The 24,944-nt window shown below is 40.9% G+C and overlaps 1 protein-coding gene and 1 long non-coding RNA gene across 6 annotated transcripts in view; one reads left to right on the top strand and one right to left on the bottom strand.

Annotated features, from left to right (window-relative positions):
• Positions 1-6,756: 6,756 nt before the first annotated feature.
• Positions 6,757-10,353, bottom strand: LOC139180967 (uncharacterized). The gene is made up of 2 exons (XR_011565137.1): positions 10,072-10,353; positions 6,757-8,424 (listed from the first exon to the last, which is right to left on the bottom strand). It is a non-coding gene; the product is annotated as an uncharacterized lncRNA (long non-coding RNA).
• Positions 10,354-10,457: 104 nt separating this feature from the next.
• ZNF280C (zinc finger protein 280C) overlaps positions 10,458-24,944 on the top strand; it is a 69,373-nt gene continuing 54,886 nt past the window's right edge. Inside the window, exons 1-4 of one of the 5 annotated variants that reach the window (XM_070784854.1) lie at positions 10,458-10,606; positions 11,426-11,510; positions 18,980-19,025; positions 19,149-19,195. In XM_070784854.1, coding sequence (XP_070640955.1) covers positions 19,165-19,195 — 31 coding nt within the window. In that variant the 5' untranslated portion in view covers positions 10,458-10,606; positions 11,426-11,510; positions 18,980-19,025; positions 19,149-19,164. Of the gene's footprint in view, positions 10,607-11,406; positions 11,511-18,979; positions 19,026-19,141; positions 19,196-24,944 lie in introns of those variants that run through there. The other 4 variants (XM_070784851.1, XM_070784853.1, XM_070784850.1 and 1 more) reach the window with 4 other exon arrangements.

Here is a 24,944-nt window from a genome sequence, read left to right as displayed (position 1 = left end):
ACTACTCGAACACAAGCAACTTGAAGGCAAGGAATGTGTCCCATTTTTCACAATATTCCCAACACATGACCTTGTGCTCACTTAGCATTTGTTCCATGAATGAATGAGTAAATGAATAAATAAATACCCAAACTCAGTTCTCTTACCCCGATGCATATCTGCTCTAAGCAAACTGGTCCATTGATTGAGTCATGGAAGCATTATTTTTGTTTATGTCTCCTTGTTTTCCTTCATGTCTCTCATCTTACCTAATTCTCTTCTCTGTCTTATTGAGTTCTGTTCATCCTGTAAGACTGTGCTTTGTCTAAACTCAGCTTAAGACCGGGTCTTTCACATCTATTTCCATCTGCTCTAGTTTCCTATTCTCTGAATTCTCACTGTACTTGACAGTCTGAACCATATACGTGATCAAAGAGCTCTTGCATTGCTCACTAATTATTTCTGGGGTTTTGAACCTAGTTTGCCAATTGGATGGTAATACCATAAGAGAAGGGTCTATGTTGTATCCCCCCTTCCCTATCCTCCCTTTAATATAGAGCATAATGCAAAGTACTGAGTACAAAATTTTAAACCTTTCAACAAAGTCAGTGTCTGCATACAGTTACCAGAGGAGTGTGAAACTCTCTTTTCCTAGAAATTACTGTATATAAGTGGGTTGACCATCCTTGAAACTTGTTCAAGAGCCCTCTACTGCCAAGAGGTTCGATCAGAAACGTGAAGGACACAGAAACACTTAACTGAGATCTTAGCTGCTGCTGCTGCTAAGTCGCTTCAGTCGTGTCCGACTCTGTGCGACCCCATAGACCGCAGCCCACCAGTCTCCCCATCCTTGGGATTCTCCAGGCAAGAACACTGGAATGGGTTGCCATTTCCTTCTCCAATGTATGAAAGTGAAAAGTGAAAGGGAAGTCGCTCAGTCGTGTCCAACTCTTAGCGACCCCATGGACTGCAGCCTACCAGGCTCCTCCGTCCATGGGATTTTCCAGGCAAGAGTACTGGAGTGGGGTGCCATTGTCTTCTCCGCTGAGATCTTAGAGGCCTACGTAATTATATTTTTCCCACCAAAATTTATCTGACAAGAATGATTTTTTTCTTTTTTAATTTTTTTAAAATTTTATTTTATTTAACTTTACAATATTGTGTTGGTTTTGCCATATATCAAAATGAATCCGCCACAGGTATACATGTGTTCCCCATCCTGAACCCTCCTCCTTCCTCCCTCCCCATCCCATCCTTCTGGGTCGTCCCAGTGCACCAGCCCCAAGCATCCAGTATTGTGCATCGAACCTGGACTGGCGACTCATTTCATATATGATATTATACATATTTCAATGCCATTCTCCCAAATCATCCCAACCTCTCCCTCTCCCACAGAGTCCAAAAGACTGTTCTATACATCAGTGTCTCTTTTGCTGTCTCGTATACACGGTTATTGTTACCATCTTTCTAAATTCCATATATATGCATTAGTATACTGTATTGGTGTTTTTCTTTCTGGCTTACTTCACTCTGTATAATAGGCTCCAGTTTCATCCACCTCATTAGAACTGATTCAAATGTATTCTTTTTAATGGCTGAGTAATACTCCATTGGGTATATGTACCACAGCTTTCTTATCCATTCATCTGCCAATGGACATCTAGGTTGCTTCCATGTCCTGGCTATTGTAAACAGTGCTGTGATGAACATTGGGGTACACATGTCTCTTTCAATTCTAGTTTCCTCAGCGTGTATGCCCAGCAGTGGGATTGCTGGATCATAAGGCAGTTCTATTTCCAGTTTTTTAAGGAATCTCCACACTGTTCTCCATAGTGGCTGTACTAGTTTGCATTCCCACCAACAGTGTAAGAGGGTTCCGTTTTCTCCACACCCTGTCCAGCATTTATTGCTTGTAGACTTTTGGATCGCAGCCAGTCTGACTGGCATGAAATGGTACCTCATAGTGGTTTTGATTTGCATTTCTCTGATAATGAGTGATGTTGAGCATCTTTTCATGTGTTTGTTAGCCATCTTTATGTCTTCTTTGGAGAAATGTCTATTTAGTTCTTTGGCCCATTTTTTGATTGGGTCATTTATTTTTCTGGAATTGAGCTGTAGGAGTTGCTTGTATATTTTTGAGATTAGTTGTTTGTCAGTTGCTTCATTTGCTATTATTTTCTCCCATTCGGAAGGCTGTCTTCTCACCTTGCTTATAGTTTCCTTTGTTGTGCAGAAGCTTTTAAGTTTAATTAGGTCCCATTTGTTTCTTTTTGCTTTTATTTCCAGTATTCTGGGAGGTGGGTCATAGAGGATCCTGCTCTGATATATGTTGGAGAGTGTTTTGCCTATGTTTTCCTCTAGGAGTTTTATAGTTTATGTTCTTACGTTTAGATCTTTAATCCATTTTGAGTTTATTTTTGTGTATGGTGTTAGAAAGTGCTCTAGTTTCATTCTTTTACAAGTGGTTGACCAGTTTTCCCAGCACCACTTGTTAAAGAGATTGTCTTTAATCCATTGTATATTCTTGCCTCCTTTGTCAAAGATAAGGTGTCCATAGGTTCGTGGATTTATCTCTGGACTTTCTATTTTGTTCCATTGATCTATATTTCTGTCTTTGTGCCAGTACCATACTGTCTTGATGAATGTGGCTTTGTAGTAGAGCCTGAAGTCAGGCAGGTTGATTCCTCCAGTTCCATTCTTCTTTTGATTTTTTTCTTAATGAGAGATTCATTCTAATTACTCTATTACACTTCTTCTACATGTAGGTAGCATTGTTTGATATTCCTCTGTTATTTAATATGCCCCCAAGAATCTCCGATCCCAGGATATACGATCTATTCAGTCATTAATTCATTCAACATATATTTGCTGAACATCTGAAGAGATAGGTCAGTATAATGGCTAAGGTTCCAGATACTAGAACCAGAATGTCTGGGTTCAAATCCTGGCTTTATCACTTCCTAGTTGTGTGAATGCAAACAAAGTACTTAGCATCTTTGTGCCATCTGTAAATGGGATAATAAAAAAGAATACATACATTGTATTGAATAATCAATATTATAAATTGCTGAGAACAGTGTTGGCACAAAACAAGTGCTATATATAATTTTTAGTTATATAAACTATTACAATTGTAATCATTACTATATACCCACTATCTTTACTGCTGCTTCTCCCTTCTTCTTGCATACAACTTCTTCCATTCACTAAAATGTTCTGAGAGGATATTTTCTCTAGAAGGCCCCTCTCTCATAGTCAGCATACATTATTGGGAACTTTGGTTACTCAATCAGATGTACTACTTGATATCTTTGTTTTTCTTCATACAATGAGAAACAGAACAGGAAAATTTTAATGTGTGACCATTGAGTACAAATAGGAAGAGTATTAATTAGATTGGAAATAAGAAATGTGAAAGTTTTAGTCTCTCAGTTGTTTCTGACTCTTTGTGACCCCGTGGACTGTACCCTGCCAGGCTCCTCTGTCCATGAAATTCACCAGGCAAGAATACTGGAGTGAGTTGCCATTCCTTTCTCCAGGGGATCTTCCTAACCCAGGGATCGAACCAGGGTGTCCTGCATTGCAGGCAGATTTTTACCATTTGAGCCACAATGAGTGTATGGAAATAAGGAGACCTCGGTTCTAGTACTTGTCCTGTCATTTTTCTCTGCCCTTTGTGCGATATTGGACAACTCTTTTTAATCTTTTCAATTTTCCGTTAAAAGAAGCAACAGTTAGAACCGAACATGGAACAAACTGCTTCAAAATTGGGAAAGGAGTACATCAAGGCTATGTATTGTCACCTTGCTTATTTAACTTATATGCAGAGTACATCATACAAAATGACGTGCTGGATGAAGCTCAAGCTGGAATCAAGATTTCTGGGAGAAACATCAATAACCTCAGATATGCAGATGACACTACCCTTATGGCAGAAAGCGAAGAGGAAATAAGAACCTCTTGATGAAAGTGAAAGAGGAGACTGAAAAAGCTGGTTTAAAACTCAACATTAAAAAAACTAAGATCATGGCATCTGGTCCCATCAATCATGACAAATAGATGGGGGAAAAGTGGAAATAGTAACAGACTTTATTTTCTTGGGCTCCAAAATCACTGCAGATGGTGACTGCAGCCATGAAATTAAAAGACACTTGCTCATTGGAAGAAAAGCTATGACAAACCTAGATAGTGTATTCAAAAGCAGAGACATCACTTTGCTGACAAAAGTCCATCTAGTCAAAGCTATGGTTTTTCCAGTAGTCATGTATGGATGTGAGAGTTGGACCATAAAAAGGTTGAGTGCTGAAGAATTGATGCTTTTGAACTGTGGTGCTGGAGAAGACTCTTGAGAGTCCCTTGATCAGCAAGGCAATCAAACCAGTCAATCGTAAAGGAAATTGGTCCTGAAGGAAGGGCTGATGCTGAAGCTCCAATACTTTGGCCACCTGATGTGAAGAGCCGACTCATTGGTAAAGATCCTAATGCTGGGGAAGATTGAAGGCAGGAAGAGAAGGGGACAACAGAAGATGAGATGGTTGGATGGCATTACTGACTCAATGGACATGACTTTGGGCAAACTCTGGGAGATTATGAAGGACAGGGAAGCCTGACGTGCTGCAGTCCATGGTGTTGCAAAGAGCTGGACATGACTGAGTGACTGGATAGCAGCAATTTTCCATTGACTCATTTTTAAAATTAGTTAGTTGGTCTAGAACAATAGTTTCCAAACGTTTATTATTTATTTGTATCAGTGGAAACTTTTTTCACATAAATATTAGATAGGAGGTCAAAATATAAACATGGAGTTGCTGCTTTAGTTAAAGAGAAGATGAAGAGCTTCCAGAGACACCTGTTAGTTAAGCATTGGGCCATAGGCACTGGAAGCACAGAATTGAATCAGTGTTGTGCTAGCAAATCAGTTCTCCTAGAGAAAGTAAACCTTGATCAGTAATTTTCCTACCATAACCAACCTTCAAGGCATAAGAATTGCCATGCTCTACTGTGTGCAAACAAACACTCTTTAGGAATAAAACCAGTTCATGAGCCCAGGTCAGCTAATTACAATACCTACCTAGCAAAGAGCAAGTCTCTGAAGGTTATGCTAGAGGTAGGTGAAATTTCAGAGAAAAATAAGGGCAAGCTGCTAAGCTGTTTCAGTCGTGTCCAACTCTATGCAACCCCATAGACAGCAGCCCACCAGGCTCCCCCATCCCTGGGATTCTCCAGGCAAGAACACTGGAGTGGGTTGCCATTTCCTTCTCCAATGCATGAAAGGGAAAAGTGAAAGTGAAGTCGCTCAGTCGTGTCCAACTCTCAGCGACCCCATGGACTGCAGCCTCCCAGGCTCCTCCGTCCATGGGATTTTCCAGGCAAGAGTACTGGAGTGGGGTGCCATTGAGGTAAGAATAAAAAGACATAGAAAGAGACGGTCTCTGGAGAATGCAAACTCGGGGACGTGTCATAAACACACAAAAGCATCATGAATTTCCAGGATACTGGAGTGTGTTGGCAGTAGGGGAAGAGACATGGAAAGGGAAGAAGAAAAAGGCATTGCAGACAAACTTCTTTCACAATGTCACCATTTTGCTTGGAAATGGCCTTTTTTAACTAGTGGAGGGAAAATGGAATCAAGGGTATCCCACAAAAGATGCAACATTCAAATGTTTTTCTACTTGAATTTGGATTTTTTTTAATTTACATTTGAATATATGTTGTAGGAGTTCTCTTGAAAGTAAATATGACATGACTCAGGAGAAGTTGAGTAACTAGTTTTCTTCTCCTGCTTTGCTATTCAATTACTTGCTGAAGCCCTGATTCATGTTATCAACCATTATTTTTCAATTTTATATTTAATTTTTCCATAATCTCCATCAGCCTGCCTATTAGTAGCTACTCCTCCATTTGTATTGACAACTGACCTTTTCTCTTTTTTGTGTAGAGTGCAAAATCTAAAATCTACTTCCAACTAATAGTGTTGAGTAAGCCTCTCCTATATATAAATGGAAACTCAACTGCTCACTTGGCACTTCTTAGTATAGGAAGGAGAGTAATGTGAGATTGAAAGGATGTCTCAGACTTCCCTGGTGGTCCACTGGATAGGTGTCCACCTGCCAATGAAGGAGACATGGGTTCCATCCCCCGTCCGGAAATATTCTACATGCCATGGCAACTAAGCAGGTGCATCACAGCTGCTGAAGCTCAAGTGCTCTACAGCCCATACTCCATAAGAGAAGCCACCGCAATGAGAAGCTGATGCATCAAAACTAGAGAAAGCCCATGTGCAACAATGAAGATCCAGAGCAGCCAAAAATAAATAAATAAATATTTTTTTTAAAGCAAGCAAACCATGAATAGTTACTTTAAATGACTCAATAAATTTATTTTTTAGAAAGAAAGTTTGTTTTTGTAGACAAACTCAATGAAAGGTATAAAGATATCCATGAAGCTGTGGATTAGGTGATTTAGGTATAAACCATCAGTACTCTTATACTGAGGCTGTAGTTGCTCAATAAAGTTATTGATATCAGGACATTGAGAGTATGTGCTAAGTCATGTCAGTTGTGTCTGACTCATTGCAACCCTTTGAACTGTAGCCCACCAAGTTCCTCTGTCCATGGGATTCTCCAGGCCTGAATACTGGAGTGCCCTTCTCCAGAGGATCTTTCTGACCCAGGGATTGAACCCGTGTCTCTTACGTCTCCTCCATTGGCAGGAGGATTCTTTATTACTAGCACCACCTGGGAAGGGAACAGAGAAATGAGGCAAGTGGGACAATGCTTAAGTGTTAAAGCTTTATTTATTTATTGCAATCAGTGACTTTATTCAGACTCAAATTACCCTCTTTATGCTACTGCTGCTAAGTCGCTTCAGTCGTGTCCGACTCTGTGCGACCCCACAGACGGCAGCCTACCAGGCTCCCCCGTCCTTGGGATTCTCCAGGCAAGAACACTGGAGTGGGCTGCCATTTCCTTCTCCAGTGCATGAAAGTGAAAAGTGAAAGTGAAGTCGCTCAGTCTTGTCCGACTCCTAGCGATCCCATGGACTGCAGCCCAGCAGGCCCCTCTGTCCATGGGATTTTCCAGGCAAAAGTACTGGAGTGGGTTGCCATTGCCTTCTCCGACCCTCTTTATTGCTATTGCTATTGCTAAGTCACTTCAGTCGTGTCCGACTCTGTGTGGCCCCATAGACGGCAGCCCACCAGGCTCCCCTGTCCCTGGGATTCTCCAGGCAAGAACACTGGAGTGGGCTGCCATTTCCTTCTCCAATGACCCTCTTTATAGGAGAGGGTAATTACATATTACATATACATATTAACTACCATGTCCCTACCCACCCACTACCCCTCACCACAGTCCTAGGCTACCACTAGTCTACTTTTTAACTATGCATGGTAGTTTATATGTAGAGGATTTCTGGAAATTGACCATGGTGATGGTCATTGATATCTGTGATTATGATTCAAAAACTGAATTGTACACTTTAAATAAATGAATTGTATATGTGAACTGTATCTCAATAAAGTTGTTTTTTTAAAAAGTCTTATACACCAATGTTCATAGCTGCATTAATAATAATAGACCAAAAGTGGAAACAACCCAAATATCCATCAGCTGAAGAGTGGATAAACAAAAAATGGTACGTCTATACAGTAAAATATTATGCAGTCATTAAAAAGGAATGGACTACTGATACAGGGTACTACATGATGAACCTACCTCAAAAACTTATGGTAAGTAAAAGAAGCTAGACACAAAGAGCTACATACTGTGATCCCATCTATGTGCAATGTCCAGAATAGGTAGATCTGCAGAGACACACAATTGTTCCTGGGGATGTGGGTAGAAGGGACTTGGGAGTGGCTATTAACAAGTATGGGATTTCTTTTGGGGGATGATGGAAATTTTCTTATTAGACAATGGAGATAACTATACAATATTGTGAGTATATTAGAGATCACTGTACTATACACTTTAAAATGGTGAATTTTTACGTTAGTTTATCTCAGTTTAAAAACTGCCCCCAAAAAGGCTATACAGGAGTGAATCCTGATTAATGGTTCAGTTCAGTTTAGTTCAGTCACTCAGTCGTGTCTGACTCTTTGCAACCCCATGAATCGTAGCACGCCAGGCCTCCCTGTCCATCACCAGCTCCCGGAATTCACTCAGACTCACGTCCATCGAGTCAGTGATGTCATCCAGCCATCTCATCCTCTGTCGTCCCCTTCTCCTCCTGCCCCCAATCCCTCCCAGCATCAGAGTCTTTTCCAATGAGTCAACTCTTCGCATGAGGTGGCCAAAGTACTGGAGTTTCAGCTTTTAGCATCATTCCTTCCAAAGAAATCTCAGGGCTGATCTCCTTCAGAATGGACTGGTTGGATCTCCTTGCAGTCCAAGGGACTCTCAAGAGTCTTCTCCAACACCAAAGTTCAAAAGATTAATGGTAGTCCTGGGTGAAATAAAGGAACATGGGGACAGTTAGTCAAAAGAACCAGAAGCCTGGAGAGGAGTTTTAAGGACAGACTAGTCAAAATCATCCAAATAATTTCCCAAGTGCTTATTCCATTCTCACCAGGCATCTTTTTTTATTATAATTTGGTTTCTTATGTACATTTCCTTTTGAAAGAAAATTTGCTGACCAGAGTTTCCCAATCTTCTTTGCTATTATATTTTTCAATAAAATAAAGGATAAATTGGATTAGAATTTTGGTTTGGTTCATCCCTCTGAGGCAGATTGACTCTCCTTCCTCCTAATTTTAGTTTAGATGTGCAGGCTCAGACACTTATACAGAATTTGAGAAAACTTCATTATTCAAGGGACCCTCACGGAAAACACAGGGGCCAAAATGGTCAGGACTTTCTTGAGAGGCAGAGTGAGTGCATTAGGCCTTTACTGTCTCTAAGGGGTGGGACTCATTAGCTGTAGATTTGCAAGTTTTAAATTTCCCTCTTGCACCAAAGGAAGAAGCAGAGGGCTGGAGAGTTGTGAGTTTGAAATTTCCCACCCGCACTGAAAGAGAACGTACCATGACTGTAAACTTCCTAGTTTTAAATTTCCTGCTGACAACAAAGGAGAGGGCACTGAGCTTTCTTATCAGCCCATCAAGAAGGAGGGGCCACCTGTATGAAAGTGAAAGTGTTACTCAGTCAGGTTTGACTCTGTGACCCCAAGGACTGTAGCCTGCCAGTCTACAGGAGCCCACCAGGCTCCTCTGTTCATGGGAATTCTCCAGGCAAGAATACTGCTGTGAGTTGCCATTCCCTTCTCCAGGGGATCTTCCAGGTCTCCTGTACTGCAGGCAGATTGTTTACTGTTTGAGTCACCAGGGAGTGAAGTGAAAGTTGCTCAGTCCTGTCCGACTGTTTGAGACCCCATGGACTATACAGTCCATGGAATTCTCCAGGCAGAGTGGCTGGCCTTTCCCCTCTCCAGGCAATCTTCCCAACCCAGGGATCGAATCCAGGTCTCCCACATTGAAGGCGTATTCTTTACCAGCTGAGTCACCAGGGAAGCCCATGGCTAATTCATGTTGATATTTGGCAGAAACCAAAAAATTCTGTAAAGCAATTATCCCTCAATTAAAAAATAAATTTAAAGTTTAAAAAAAAAAATAGAGGTGGGAACAACCTACGAATACTTTAAGATTCTGGAACTTTAAACTTTCCATGTTGGTTATTTTGATTATTTTCTGTCTTTCCTTGTAAAGCTTATTATCAGAACCAGTAGCAAACAGCAGTATAGGTGAGAAAGAAGACATTTGCTCAAATAGAATTGGTACAGTTCAGTGGCTGATTGAACTTAACATGCATAGTAGTTCCTTAACTATTGAGGCAAGGTTTTAAGTCTTGGTAACTCTTGTGAGGATGACCACTAGTGCCATAGACCTTATGAGGAAAATCGGGAGAGGAAACTTTATATACTGTTATACATTGTTTAGAATATGTTTCTGCAAGCAGAATCTTGGCAAGTGTTTTTCTTAACATTTTAATTATCATAGACATCTATATGACAGAGTTAGGAATAACTGAGAGATGCAACCAAAATCATATTTTAAAAACATATTTAATCAATTATTTAAATAAATATTCCTCTTACCCAACTGGTTGATGTCTTCACCCCTTGGGTACAGTATTTTTCAAACTGGAGCGTCCAGCTCCTACACACTGGGAAGACCTAGAATTCACGTTTCCACGTGCTCAGATTTGATGCGCAGCCCTGATTTCCGGTTTGCAATGCGGGTTGGACAGTGGGCTGACCGAGGTGATCTGCTTCAGCCCCAGACCCTCGCCCTGACCCACGGCTTGTGACCCACAGCCCACCACCCACAAGCAGCGGACCGTTGACTTCGAGAATGTGTAAAGCCTTGCACATGTCTACGCCCGCCCTCCCTGGTCAATTAGAAAAGAAACCCGGATGTTTGGGGGGCGGGGGGAGAAGCTGGCGTCTACCCATGAGGCAGCGCGCTTAGTTATATACTTCTGCCCTCTTCTGAGGCACTCATTCCGCTCTGAGAGTCGCCGCGGGCCGTCGCTGTGGCTGCAGTCGCCGCCTAATGTTTTCGCGCTCCTCCCTTCCCTCCTCCTCTTTCTCCTCCTCCGAGTCCCAGTCAGGCTGACCTGCCCCGCTCGCGGTAAGTGTCCCCCGCCTGCGCCGCGCGGAAGCAGGCAGGGGCTCTCCCGCGAGGCTGTGGCCACTTTGCTCTGAGGGCAGTTTAGGTGGCCCGGCTATGAGGACTGGGTCGAGGGTCTGGATGCTGGCATAGGTCGCCAGGCTGCCCCAGGGTGCGGGGGAGGGGACGGACTTGGCGCGGTGGCGGGTGGGCCACCATCTTGCGCCAGCCCGGCGGGGGAGGCATCTCGGAAAGGTAGTTGCTTGGCGGCAGCGTTTGGCCACCCTCAGGCCGACAGCGTTTGGTCACCCTCGGGTCGGAGCCGCGCGGGTTGCTGCTGCTCCCTCCTCACCTTCGGGGGCCTAAGTGTCGGTCTGTCCCAGCCTGGTTTTGGCTTTTCTTTCTGGAGGCAACTCCCTTTGGTCTTTTGTACATATGATGCCGATGTTTGGCGAGACCCGCCCACCCTCAAGGCTCTTCAGTGTTGGGAATAGAGGGGAGAGAGGGTCCCGAACTTTCTGGCTCCTGGCCCCCTTGGGCCCCTCCTTTCTGTGCTGATTCCCCCCACCCAGGTTACTGGTCATTCAGTGCTTACACCCTTGTTCTTGGCAAAGGAACCTCTCTCCTCCGTCGTAGAAATCGTGCTCCATTCCGTTATTGTCTAGAGGAGAAGAGCCCTGAGGAGAAACGTGGAGTTAGAGACACAGTTTTTTAACTGTGATCGTTGCAGGTTTTACTTAATGAGATGGAAAAAATTATCTCATTCTGAGGTTTTATCTTTCTCTAGACACGGAGGGAGTTCCTCTTAACTTATCTCAAGTTTTAATGCTATTTTAAAAGGAGAGATCGGAGAAGAAAGTGTCAAGTGAACGAACTAGCTTCTTCTACATCCAAGGAGTTCTCTTTGTTTGCAAGGATTTTTTAGGTTTGTTTTTTCTTTTTTAAATCTGTGAACTTAAATTTTGCTTTTATTATTTTTAGGTTTGAACAGTGATTTTTAATGTCTTTTAGTGCCATTAAACATAAAATTAAAACTGAGAGGTAGAGTTTTAACCACAAAATTCTCGTCTTAGCATTTGTGATGTGTCCTGCTTTGGGGGGTTACAGTGAAAATTCAAACTGTCTCCTTAAGCAGAAACTTTACTAAGCCTATGAAGACACCCATTTGCTTATAAAATCAAGGCCCTTGATGTGTTAACATTGGGACAAATCCCACTACAGTTGTGTCTTGCATTTATACATTTCATTGCCATCACCTCCTTTGAGGTGGGCTGCGGGGTGTTGATAGAACTGTTTTGAAGTTGAGGAAACAACCTCAAGGAGATTTTACCCTTAGTCCTGTGGTTAAGAGTGATAGAACCAATTCTTGAACCTAGGTCTTCTGACTTCTTAGCCAATGCTCAGTCCACTGTATTATGATCCACTTTTTGTGAGAGTGGTTAAGGAGGAAAAGCAAGTAGACTCACCTAAAACATATAGGTAGCATTTTTCCATTTTCTTCTCCTTTATATTTAAAATATTTAAGACTTCATACCAAAACAACATTGTAAATCAGTTATACTTCAGTAAAAATTTGAAAAAAAGAATATCTTTTCAACTTCTTAGTATTAAAATAGTATTATTTCCAAGTATGTTGAAAATTTGAAAAAAGTTCTGTGTTGAAGGGGTCCAAATTTCAGCTTCTCCTCTTCAACCCATTTTCATCAGTTCAGTTTTCTAGTCCAATCTAATTTTTTCAGCCTAGGGTTTTACTCCTTGGCAACAGCTTTTTTAGTGGAAAAAGAGTAGGGGAATGGATGTCTATTTCTGTACCTCCTCTTCTCTTCAATTTGTTTTCTTTATTCAAGAGAGCATTTAGAACCATACCCAAGTATTTCTGTTGTTCTTATTATACAGGGAAAATACCTAAATGATTAACAATTTTTGTAAATAGAAAATAACCCATAGTTTTAGTGACAGATAAGATATTTATTGGATATTTATATTGAAAATGTTTTATTTCAAAAGTGCTTTTTTGAAGGTCAGAAGTATTTCACATATTCACTAAATATGTAACCCTGAATATTTTTCTTTTTGCTTCAGAGAAGGACTTAAAATATACATGATTTTCAGTCAGGTTGTTTTAAATAGTGACTCAAGAAGGACTTGGTTTTCTCCATGATTTGTATCAAAAGTGTATCTAGGCCTTTTTAATTCATTCCTTGCAAAGTAGTTTTCTTTTAAGAAGTGTTTTTAATAACCGTATATCAAGAAAAGTAGCCATCCCTACATACCATCTGGGTCCAATGGACTATTTTTCTTTCATCTTTTGTATTTTAAGTCATTTTAGAAATAATAGCATAAGAATAAAAAATAGTGAAACCAGTTTTATTAGATAAGTATTAATAAGACATGGTGTACTCCTTTGTATGTTCTTAGAAAAACAAAAAAACATTTCAGAAATTGCTAAAAGTATCCAATTGTGTTTTTACTAGGACAGATCCTAAAGACATTTGCAAAAATGTAAATCGGTGTTATTAGATTTTTTGTTTTTGAAAATAGTTATTTTTCATTAAAAGTATTTATATGGGCATGTGATGGGCTTTTTGTTACTTTAAATAAGTTAATATATATTTAATTTTTTCCTCAGTTTCAGTTTCTAATATGGTAAGTATAAATAGATATAATCCACATAAACAAAAAGCTCATTGGAGTTGTCAGTAACTTTTAAGAATGAAGAGTGGGCCTGAGATAAAAACTTAGAGAACTACTAATCTGGCGTTCTTTATTTGTGACAATATTTTATCAGTTCTATACATGAGCTAGAATTTTTGTTTCTTTTTAGTGTTTATATTCATCAACTTGTATGACTTTTAGTAAAGAAGGAAATGTTGAGCAAAATAAGGCAAATTACTGTATAATAATTTTTCATGTGCTTTATTTAATCTTCTAGTAGTGCTGCAAGAAAGGTATTACTGTTTTCATTTTACAGATAGAAGAACTAAGTTCAAAGAAATCAATTAAATATCCTATAGGTTTGACAACCAGAAAGTGGTAGACTTCAAATTCCCTCTCAGTTGTTCAGCTCCTATGTCTAGTGTTCCCATAATTGTGCTCCGTATCTTTACTTGATATTTTCCCTAGTGGTTTACTTTTACTCCTATAAAATATGAATCAACAATATATACTTCTTGAGGTTACTTTAGAAATCAGTGATTATAGAATATCTTATGAAACTTCAATGAAGTATTTGTTACATAATTTGGCTTTGAAAGGTCCACTGTGCACTAGTCTTTTCTCCAGGTTGTATCTTTTACATATGAATTGCGATAAAAACATCTCCTTAGAGATAAAATCTTTACTCTGAATATGATATAAAAATTACTTTGCAGAAAGTATATTTTATTAGAATGGTGGTCCATCTCAAAAGCTAATGTTAAAATGTTTTAAAATATAAACAAGCTTTGCAAAATATTATGCTAATGATTTTAAATCTTAATGTCAAGTAGCTGTTTTCTACATATAGATGAATTATGAAAGTAAACTGAGACAAAAGTTGAAAACTTAAATTAGGGAAGAAATATTAAAATTATTAAAGATCAAAAAAAAATTATTAAAGATCTGCTCAAAAATGTACATAGACTCAAAATATACCTGTGTTCAGGCTTTCAAAAAATAACTTCCACAATATAAAAACTTGGACAAAGACAAGATGATGAGTCTATGTTTTTCTTCTAAATTATATATGATTTGTTCCTAAGACCTGGTTTGAGAGTTTGAATTGTTTCTAGGTGCCAGTGAAGTTGTCTAATAAACCAAGGTATAATACAGTGTTTCTTGGATTTGAGTACAGTACCAATTAATTCCTATTATAAGGAAAACATTTTCACAGATACCCTCTTACTTAAAATATTTAAAAAATCTTAGAATTCTTGTACAGCCATAAAATAATAGGGACTGCAAAATCAGTGCTATTCAAATCAACCTTACAACATTGAATAATACACTTTGATGAAACAATGTCACTGACTACTTCAATTGAGTTTTTCACACCCATAATTCCTATCTATCTAGGCAGTAGCAAGATTTTTGTATTTAAACTTTTTCAGTACCTTCATTTCTCTGTACAAACTGTTATTTTTCCTTTTATTTAGTACAAATACATCATTTAGATATTCTTTCTCTCTGTTCTTTTATTAGGTACCAGCAGTAAAAGTAATAGTACTTGATGACAATGCAGTAGTAAATATAGACAAAAACATGAGTACTGATACAATAAACCAATTCAACTCTGAGTGTTTACCCAGAGGACACAAAAACACTAACTCAAAAAGATATCTGCACCCCCATGTTCACTGCAGCATTATTATAATGTTATTATTGTAATAACCAAGACATGGAAAAATCTAAGTGTCCGTCTTTGGATGAATGAATAGAGAAAATATGGAATATTATTCAGCTATTAAAATGAAGGAAATCCTGCCATTTGCAACAACATGAATGGACCTTTAGGGAATTATGCTAAGTCAGACAAAGAAAAATAACTTGTGATCTCCCTTGTATGTGGAATCTTTAAAACATACACACACTTCATAGATACAGAACACAGATTGGGGGAGGGGAGGACAAAATTGGGTGGAGGTGGTCAAAAGGTACAAACTTCTAATTACAGAATAAGTCCTGGGGATGTAATATAGTGTGGTGTGACTATAATTAATAAGACTGTGCTGGGTATTTGAAAGTTGCTAAGAGAGCAGGGGGCTTCCCAGTGGTAAAAGAATCCTCCTGCCAATGCAGGAGATGCAGGTTCAGTCAGTGAGTGGAGAAGATCCCCTGGAGTAGGAAGTGGCAACCAATTCCTGTATTCTTGCCTGAAAAATTCCATGACAGAGGAGGCTGGCAGGCTACAGTCCATGGGGTTGAAAAGAATCAGAAACAACTGAGCACACGTGCTACTGCAAGAGAGTAGCTCTTAAAAGATCTCATCACACACACACACACTCACAACAACTGTAGTGATAGATGTTAGTTAGACTTAACTCTGGTGATCATTTTGCAATATATACACGTGTCACATCAGAACTTGAATGTCTCCCTGTTCTACCTTCTTTTTCTCTACTCTGTAATCTTATGGCTTTGCTATTCTTTGTTGGTGTCTTTCTTAGGTAGTCTTTCTCCATGTAGTGATTTCCATCACCACCAGGCTTATATCCTATCAGCTTATTATATGCCTAACAGCTTTATTCAGCTATAATTCACATAGTGTACAATTCACCCATTTGAAGTGTGCAATTCAATGATTTTAGTACATCCACAGTGCTGTGCAATTATCACCACAGTCAATTTTAAAACATTTTCATCACCCTGTGAAGAAACCTCATATCCATTAGGAGTCACTCATTTACCCCCCAATCCTCCCAGCTGTAAGCAACCACTACTTCACTTTCTGTTTTTATGAATTTTCCATTTCTGGAGATTTCATATAAATGAAATCATACAATATGTAGTCTTTCTCACTAGCTTCTTTCAGTTAGTATAATCTCAAGATCCATCCATCCATCCATTTTGTAGTATGTACCAGTACTTCATTCTTTCTATGACCATATTATTCCCTTGTATAGGTATATCACATTTTGTTTCTCCTTTAATCAGGCATTTGTGTCATTCACTTTTTTGCTGTTACCAATAGTACTGCTATGAATGTTCATCTACATGTTTTTGCATGGACAAACGTGTTCAATTCTCTCTTGCTAGGAGTGGAATTGCTGGGTTATGTGTTAACTTTTTGCCTCTTCATACTGTTTAGGGGGAAAAGGGAGAAGAGGGCAGCAGAGGATGAGATGGTTAGATAGCATCACTGATTCAGTGGACATGGATTTGAGCAAACTCCGGGAGATAGTGAAGGACAGGGAAGCCTGTTGTGCTACAGTCCATGTTGTCGCAAAAAGTTGGACACGACTTAGCTAAGGAAACAAGAACAAATGTTAATTTTAAGTCTTAAGTTTGTGACTGCCAAAGTTTTTTCCACAGTGTCTGCATCATTTTATATTCTTACCAGCAATATATGAAGGTTCCAGTTTCTCCATATGCTGGCCAACACGTTAATTAATCTGTTCTTTTTAGTTACAACCATCCTAGTGAGTATGAAATGGCATCTTAATATTTTCAAGTATTTCATCTTATAAAATGCACATAACATATAATTTACTATTGTAATTCTTTAAATCCACAGATTTTTTTTAATTTTTGTAGAATTAACTCTTAAAAGATAGCTGAATTTCAGATGTATAAGAGCTGAAACAAGAAATATATATATATATATGTATATATATATATATTATAATTATTTATACATGCAGTCTCCAGAAACTGAATGGATTATGCTCCAAGAGGTCTTTCATTAGTCAGTTACTTGAAATTAATTTTCCCCCACATAAGACCAGTCTATTGAATTTGGGCATAGTATCCCTACCTGACGGAAAAGGCAATGGCAACCCACTCCAGTACTCTTGCCTGGAAAATCCCATGGGTGGAGGAGCCTGGTAGGCTGCAGTCCATGGGGTCGCTAGGAATCAGACACGACTGAGCGACTTCACTTTCACTTTTCACTTTCATGCCTTGGAGAAGGAAATGGCAACCCACTCCAGTGTTCTTGCCTGAAGAATCCCAGGGATGGGGAATCTGGTGGGCTGCCATCTATGGGGTCGCACAGAGTCGGATACGACTGAAGCAACTTAGCAGCAGCAGCAGCAGCATCCCTACCTGAGTCAGTAGCTGAGGTGGAGAGTTCTCTTCTGCTTATTTTGGTGTCAACTCTGGGTTGCAAAAAAAAACTCTGGGTTGCAGAACAGGGAGACCATTTGGAGTTGCTATTATATGAATGCTAAGATACTCCTTACATATTTTGCTAGATATTCCATTTCTCTAACAAATGACTTAATTTCTCATAGCATTCTTTGCCTTGCCACCAAAGCTCTGAAGTGATGATCTGAGAGTTTTTTGTGGTAATCGTTTTGGGGAGGCTTAACTGCTTTATTGGGTAACGTAGCTTTAGACTAAAGTTATGATTCTAATGGCATCTGAGAGTGTTTATGAACATACTGATTGAGGCTCCTTGGTGGCTGCTATTGGCCTCAAAAACTATCTCTGTAGTCATAGGCAGTAGATATGACTTGTTTATATAGACTACTTGTACATTTAGTACTAATGTAGACCTTTTGTACCAAACAATGTTGTTTATGATCGTTTAATAAAAGGGTTCTGTTTGAATTTCAAATGCTGTACAGTGGTGACTCTTAAAAAATACTTTCTATTCTTCATAGCAGTAGGTCCTTAATGCTGAGCAAGAATTGTCATGAATCTATCTACTTGACATATGCATTAACCTTAATTCTAGTTTAGGGACAAGCAATAACTATTCAAATAATTGAGTTCAGGGGTTTCAGTAGCCACACCTCAGAACTAGGGATTCACTAGAGGATTTTATAATGGTAATTCAGACATTTCTACCAGTTACTTCTTCTGGAGTTAGTTTTTTTTTTCCTTTGATCTAATGATTAAAGGAAATGATTTGGAATTGGAAGAAGCAAGAAAGCTTGCTTTTGCTAGTCTGAGGATAAAGAAATATGTGGAGACTCGGTTAACTGTTTATCTTAATACTTTAGATTATTGATGTTTAAGTTTTAACTTTTTTAAATAGCTGAAAAATTTTTAAGCATCTTACCTTGTATGTAAAAAATATGGTATGTGCATGAGATTTCAGAACAGAAGTTACTGTTTTAAAAAACCAGTTTAAATGTTTTTTGAAAATGTTTAAATATTTTAAAAAGCCAAAAGAAACATAGACATTAGGTCATAAACTTGTGAAAGTAAGTACTATGATTTATCTATCAATATTTCCCCTTGAATTGAGCACATTATATTGAGTGCAGAAGGCAATGAGTAATTTTTTAACGAATTAATCTATGATAATAAAATGTGTCCAACTAGTTTTCTGTTCCTTTCAGTTAGCATTGGTAAGAGACCAAAAAAAGGCCTAAAAGTTTCTTTTGAATGCATTTTAAAAATAATATTATTTCTGAAGTGTGAAGAATAATAGTTAAAAATTAATGTTACTTACCATTTCAAACTCAGATTTACTAAAACATGTATTATAGGGTGAATACTCATTTTTATAGGATGCCTTTCAAAAATTATTTGTAATTAAATACTTTGTCAGAGTTCTTCAAGTAATAAATGCTATTTACATTCAGGATTTTATTTAAAAATTTTTCATTCATTCAGGAATGAACCAGTTATGAAAACTGAGTAGTATGTATATATCAAACTCAAAAGGTAGACTGTTTATAGAGAAAAATATTTAATGTGTGAACATGTAACAAATCCACCCTAATAGTAAGTATCTTTACTTTATAGGGCAGAAAACTAAGACCTAACTTGCTACCTTGTCTGGAGTCACATGGTGAGTTTCTGGAAATTGAAATTATACCCAAAGATTTTTGAAACCTGAATATCATGTTTCAGTATATTTGGTGTTACTTAAAGTAATTCATAAAATTGATTGATGTCATGTGTTAGTGCTTAGGTGACTCTGCAACTTGATGGACGACGACACCTCTTTTCAACCAAAAGGTAAGTATTGCTGCTGCAAGTGATACTAGTATTCTTGGCTCTTGTATTGATAACCTTGCTTCATGAGAAAATGTGAGAGACGGAGGTGGGCATATTGAAAAAAAAAAAAAAACACAAAAAACCTCTTAAATTTATTGTAGTACTCTGTGTAGTTGCTAAGTCGTGTTTGACTCTTTGCAACCCCGTGGACTGTAGCCTGCCAGGCTCCCTGGTCCATGGGATTCTCCAGACAAGAATACTGGAGTGGGTTGCCATGTCCTCTTCCAGGATTGTAGTAATACTATAGTAAAAAAAAGAACTACATACAATAAAAATGTCAATAAAATAGGAATGAGGTGTTTCTTCCTCATCTCCAGAGTTAACTATTATATATGTTTGGTATACATAATCACAAACTTTTTTCTATGTGTAGACACAAATATAAATTATTTCTAAATAAGATCATACTATATATACTATTACATGCCCTTAAAATTTTTTACTCATCAATCTATCTTGAATATAGTGATAGTGTCAGTACCCAGTTAATAAAAATGTGGAAGACTTATGTATCTATATATTAAGACCATGGTATTAACACAGATATAATTTTTTTTATTATCAGTATACATGGGTCTCTCATTTTTTTTAAATTTGGCATTCCCTGACTTTGCCTAGTTTCTTACCCCTTATATTACCATATGTTAAGTGCTTACTGCATATCCAATAGACTGCTGTTTGTAGGAGGAAACGTAAAGGAAGAAGAAACTATGTTCTTTACTACCAAGGAGCTTACTTTGGAGTTAGACATGTACAATGATATATGGCAGAAAAGAAACCAATATTATAAAGCAATTATCCTTCAATTAAAAATAAATAAATTTAAAAAAAGAAACAGCGAGGGACTTCCCTGGTGGTCCAGTAGTTAAGAATCAACTTGCCAATGCAGGGGACACAGGTTCGATCCCTGGTCCAGGAAAATGGGGACAGCTAAGACGGCTCACCCAAACTGTTGAAGCCTGGGCCCTCTAGAGCCCATGATCTGCCACAAGTGAAGCCACCAAAATGAGAAGCCTGCTCACCACAACTAGAGAAAGCCCATGTGCAACAATGAAGACCCAGCACAGCCAAATAAATAAAATCGATTAGATTAAAAAATAAATGAAAGATAAATTTTAAATAGCATTATCTAATGTAAAAAAAGGATCTCATCATCTAAGTCAGAACCCTGGAGTTATTAGTTTGTTTTGTTTTTATCTTTTCAGAGTTGTCACCCCATCCACATCTCACTTCATATATCTAGCTAAGAGTGAGAGAGCAAGCAATAGAGGAGGTGTGCATACTGGGCCTCTGTACTCCCTGTTTTTTTTTTTTTCTCACAACATCCACTTTTCAATAGTTGTTAGAAATAATTAATTCCATGTTTCTAAAATTTTGAAATACCACTGTCTCTTGAATCATCAGTTTTTGCCATTATCTAATGATTTTTCCATCTCAAGGAATAGCAGGATTTTAATTTTCTTACACTTAACCACCACCTAAGCATCTCCCAATAGCACCCCACTCCAGTACTCTTGCCTGGAGGGTCCCATGGACGGAGGAGCCTGGTAGACTCCAGTCCATGGGGTCGCTAAGAGTCGGACATGACTGAGCGACTTCACTTTCACTTTTCACTTTCATGTATTGGAGAAGGAAATGGCAACCCACTCCAGTGTTCTTGCCTGGAGAATTTCAGGGACAGCGGAGCCTGGTGGGCTGCCATCTATGGGATCGCACAGAGTCGGACACGACTGAAGCGACTTAGCAGCAGCAGCAAGCATCTCCCAATGTAGTTATTTCTCAATTTCTAGTTAAATCATATTTGATGTCTTTATTGTGATGCCCACATAACAAACATTGTTTGCTGATATATCCACCAAATTAAATTTTTTTGGTTTTTAAAATTCACTAAGTTTTACTAGAATCTATAGCCAAGTCCTCTCACACCCTTCTGGCACCTCTTGATTTTCTACATGGTAAAACTTGTCAGATAATCTAACAATTTGATTGTGTGTGTGTGTGCGTGCATGTGTTTGGTCTCCTAGAGACATTCCTCCTGGGAGTAATGTTCAATTCTACTCTGGCTGGTTGCTCTCTACACTTGAAAAAGCTATTGCCCTGGGACTTTCTTTGTCTTTGATTGTGTTGAATGTCATGTTTTCTGCATTCCGTTGTCTTCCTCCTTAAGTCTCATATTTTGATATGGTCTTCCTAAGAAAATAAGGGTGAATGGGAGGTAAATTTTGTGTTATGTTACTGGCCTTTATTCTTTTTTTTTTTTTGCTATCTAATGCACATCCATTTATTTTACAATTACAAAAGAAATCACCCACCCTCTGCCCCATCCCCCCAAAACAGTCTCTTTTTACAAACACTTAAAAACTAAAACCAAATGAAGATAGACAAGTTAATTTCAGTACAATTATTTTTAATGAAGCTGTCATAATTAGAGTTTAAATTTCTTACAAGTGACCAATGTCCAAGTGCTGTGCTTAGTTGCTCAGTCCAGTCCGACTCTTTGTGACACCATGGACTGTAGCCCACCAGGCTTCTCTGTCCCTGAGGATTCTCCAGGCAAGAATACTGGAGTGGGTTGCCATGCCCTCCTCCAGGGGATCTTCCCAACCCAGGGATTGAACCTGGGCCTCCCACATTGTATGTGGATTCTTAGCATCTGAGCCACCAGGGAAGCCCAATGTCCAAGTGACTTATAGGGAAATCCTGATTACAAGTTAGCAAATTCTAGTACAAAAATAGCCTGTGTGCTGGAATAGGCTTTCCTTTTACATAGGGACTTCCCTGATAGCTCAGTTGGTAAACAATCTGCCTGCAGTGCAGGAGACACCGGTTAGATTCCTGGGTCAGGAAGATCCCCTGGAGAAGGAATAGGCTACCCACTCCAGTATTCTGGCCTGGAGAATCCCATGGACTGTACAGTCTGTGGGGTTGCAAAGAGTCAGACACAACTGAGCGACTTTGACTTTCACTTACATAGGCCTCAGGTTAGTGTACATAATCCCCTAATGTCTCGGGTTTTTTTTCTTCACAAATGGCTCATTCATCATAGCTGAAGCAGTCTGGCACCCCTGATGGTGTCTGGGCTGGGTCTGCCTGGGCCCATGCTGAAGACAGCAGGCCTGGGCATGCATCACTGGTCTGGGGGAAGCAGGGTAGAGACCCAACTCCACTCCAAGCCCTGGAAGGAGGGAAGAGTTGTGAGCAGAGCTGCCTAGGACAGGGGCTCTGTGCAGGACAGCCCACCTCCTGTGGCCTTGGTGGCCAGTACAGCCCTGCCCTCTGTGTGCACGGAGGAAGTGGGCAGGCTAATTGTCCGTAAGGAGATTGAGCTTCTCCTGGCACTCAGTGAACAGGTGCTAGAAGCAGAAGTTCTGTGGACTCCCACTGACTTCAGTGGAACTGTGATCCAGCCCCAGTAAGTCCTTGCACTATTTCCGGGAGTTGGTATTCAAACCCTTTGTTCACGAGGTAATGTGCACAAGAGGAGGTACTGTGAGAGAGGGGGTACCACGAGAAGGGGGGAGGGGTATCACGAGAGAGGAGATAACCACGAGAGAGAACGTACGGTGCGAGAGCAGGAACCACGTGTAGAGGCGGTACTATATGAGAGGACATAACTGCATAGCGGAGCGAGTGGCGGTACCATAAGAGGGGTGTACTGCGAGAGAGGTGGGTACCGTGAGAGAGGTGGGTACTGTGAGAGGATGTACTGCGCAAGAGTGGGTACCACGTGTAGAGACAGTACCGTGTGAGAGGACATAGTGCGCATAGGCCGGTGGTGCTACTGCAAGAGAGAGAGTAAGCATGAGGTGGGGGGAGGGGTAGTGTGAGGTGGGGGAGGGGGAGGGGGAGAGGAGATATCACGAGAGAGAACGCACCGTGCGAGAGTGGAAACCAATTGTAGAGGTGGTACCGCGTGAGAGGACATACTGCGCATAGCAGACCCAGTGGCGGTACCGCAAAAGAGGGGTGTACTGCGAGAGAGGTGGGTATAGCGAGAGAGGATGTACTGTGCAACAGTGGTACTGCGTGTAGAGGCAGTACCGTGTGAGAGGACATCCTGCGCATAGGCCAGTGGTGCTATTGCGGGGGGAGGGGTAGGGCGAGAGGAGATATCGCGAGAGAGAACACACTGTGCGAGAGTGGGAACCAATTGTAGAGGCAGTACTGCGTGAGAGGACATACTGCGCATAGCAGAGCCAGTGGCGGTACCACATTAGAGGGGTGTACTGTGAGAGAGGTAGGTATAGCGAAAGAGGATGTACTGTGCGACAGCGGTACAGCGTGTAGAGGCAGTACCGTGTGAGAGGACATCCTGCACATAGGTCAGTGGTGCTATTGCGGGGCGGGGAGGGGGGGGGACCACGAGGCAGGGAGGGGTAGCACGAGGTGGGGGAGGGGTAGCGTGAGAGGAGATATCACGAGAGAACGTACCGTGCGAGAGCGGGAACCAATTGTAGAGGCGGTACCGCATGAGTGGACATACTGCACATAGCAGGGCCAGTGGCGGTACCTCAAAAGAGGGGTATACTGTGAGAGAGGTGGGTATAGTGGAAGAGGATGTACCACGAGACAGCGGTACCGTGTGTAGAGGCAGTACCGTGTGAGGACATCCTGCCCATAGGTCAGTGGCGGTATTGCGGGATGGGGGGGGACCACGAGGCAGGGAGGGGTAGCGTGAGATGGAGGGGGGGGGGGGGTGAGAGGAAATATCGCGAGAGAATGTACCGTGCGAGAGCGGGAACCAATTGTAGAGGCGGTACCGCGTGAGAGGACATACTGCGCATAGCAGGGCCAGTGGCGGTACCGCAAAAAAGGGGTATACTGTGAGAGAGGTGGGTATAGCGAAAGAGGATGTACCACGAGACAGCGGTACCGCGTGTAGAGGCAGTACCGTGTGAGGACATCCTGCCCATAGGTCAGTGGTGGTATTGCGGGGTGGGGGGGTGACCACGAGGCAGGGAGGGGTAGCGCGAGATTGGGGGGGGTGGGGTGAGAGGAAATATCGCGAGAGAATGTACCGTGCGAGAGCGGGAACCAATTGTAGAGGCGGTACCGCGTGAGAGGACATACTGCACATAGCAGGGCCAGTGGCGGTACCGCAAAAGAGGGGTATACTGTGAGAGAGGTGGGTATAGCAAAAGAGGATGTACCACGAGACAGCGGTACCCCGTGTAGAGGCAGTACCGTGTGAGGACATCCTGCCCATAGGTCAGTGGCGGTATTGTGGGGTGCGGGGATGACCACGAGGCAGGGAGGGGTAGCGCGAGATGGGGGTGGGGGTGAGAGGAAATATCGCGAGAGAATGTACCGTGCGAGAGCGGGAACCAATTGTAGAGGCGGTACCGTGTGAGAGGACATACTGCGCATAGCAGGGCCAGTGGCGGTACCGCAAAAGAGGGGTATACTGTGAGAGAGGTGGGTATAGCGAAAGAGGATGTACCGCGAGAGAGCGGTACCGCGTGTAGAGGCAGTACCGTGTGAGGACATCCTGCCCATAGGTCAGTGGCGGTATTGCGGGGTGGGGGGGTGACCACGAGGCAGGGAGGGGTAGCGCGAGATGGGGGGGGGGGTGAGAGGAAACATCGCGAGAGAACGTACCGTGCGAGAGCGGGAACCAATTGTAGAGGCGGTACCGCGTGAGAGGACATACTGGGCATAGCAGGGCCAGTGGCGGTACTGCAAAAGAGGGGTATACTGTGAGAGAGGTGGG

This window comes from Bos indicus, chromosome X (assembly GCF_029378745.1).
Source record: "Bos indicus isolate NIAB-ARS_2022 breed Sahiwal x Tharparkar chromosome X, NIAB-ARS_B.indTharparkar_mat_pri_1.0, whole genome shotgun sequence".
Taxonomy (NCBI): domain Eukaryota; kingdom Metazoa; phylum Chordata; class Mammalia; order Artiodactyla; family Bovidae; genus Bos; species Bos indicus.
Note: the sequence above shows the minus strand (reverse complement) of the source record. Positions and strands in the feature narration are given on the sequence as shown.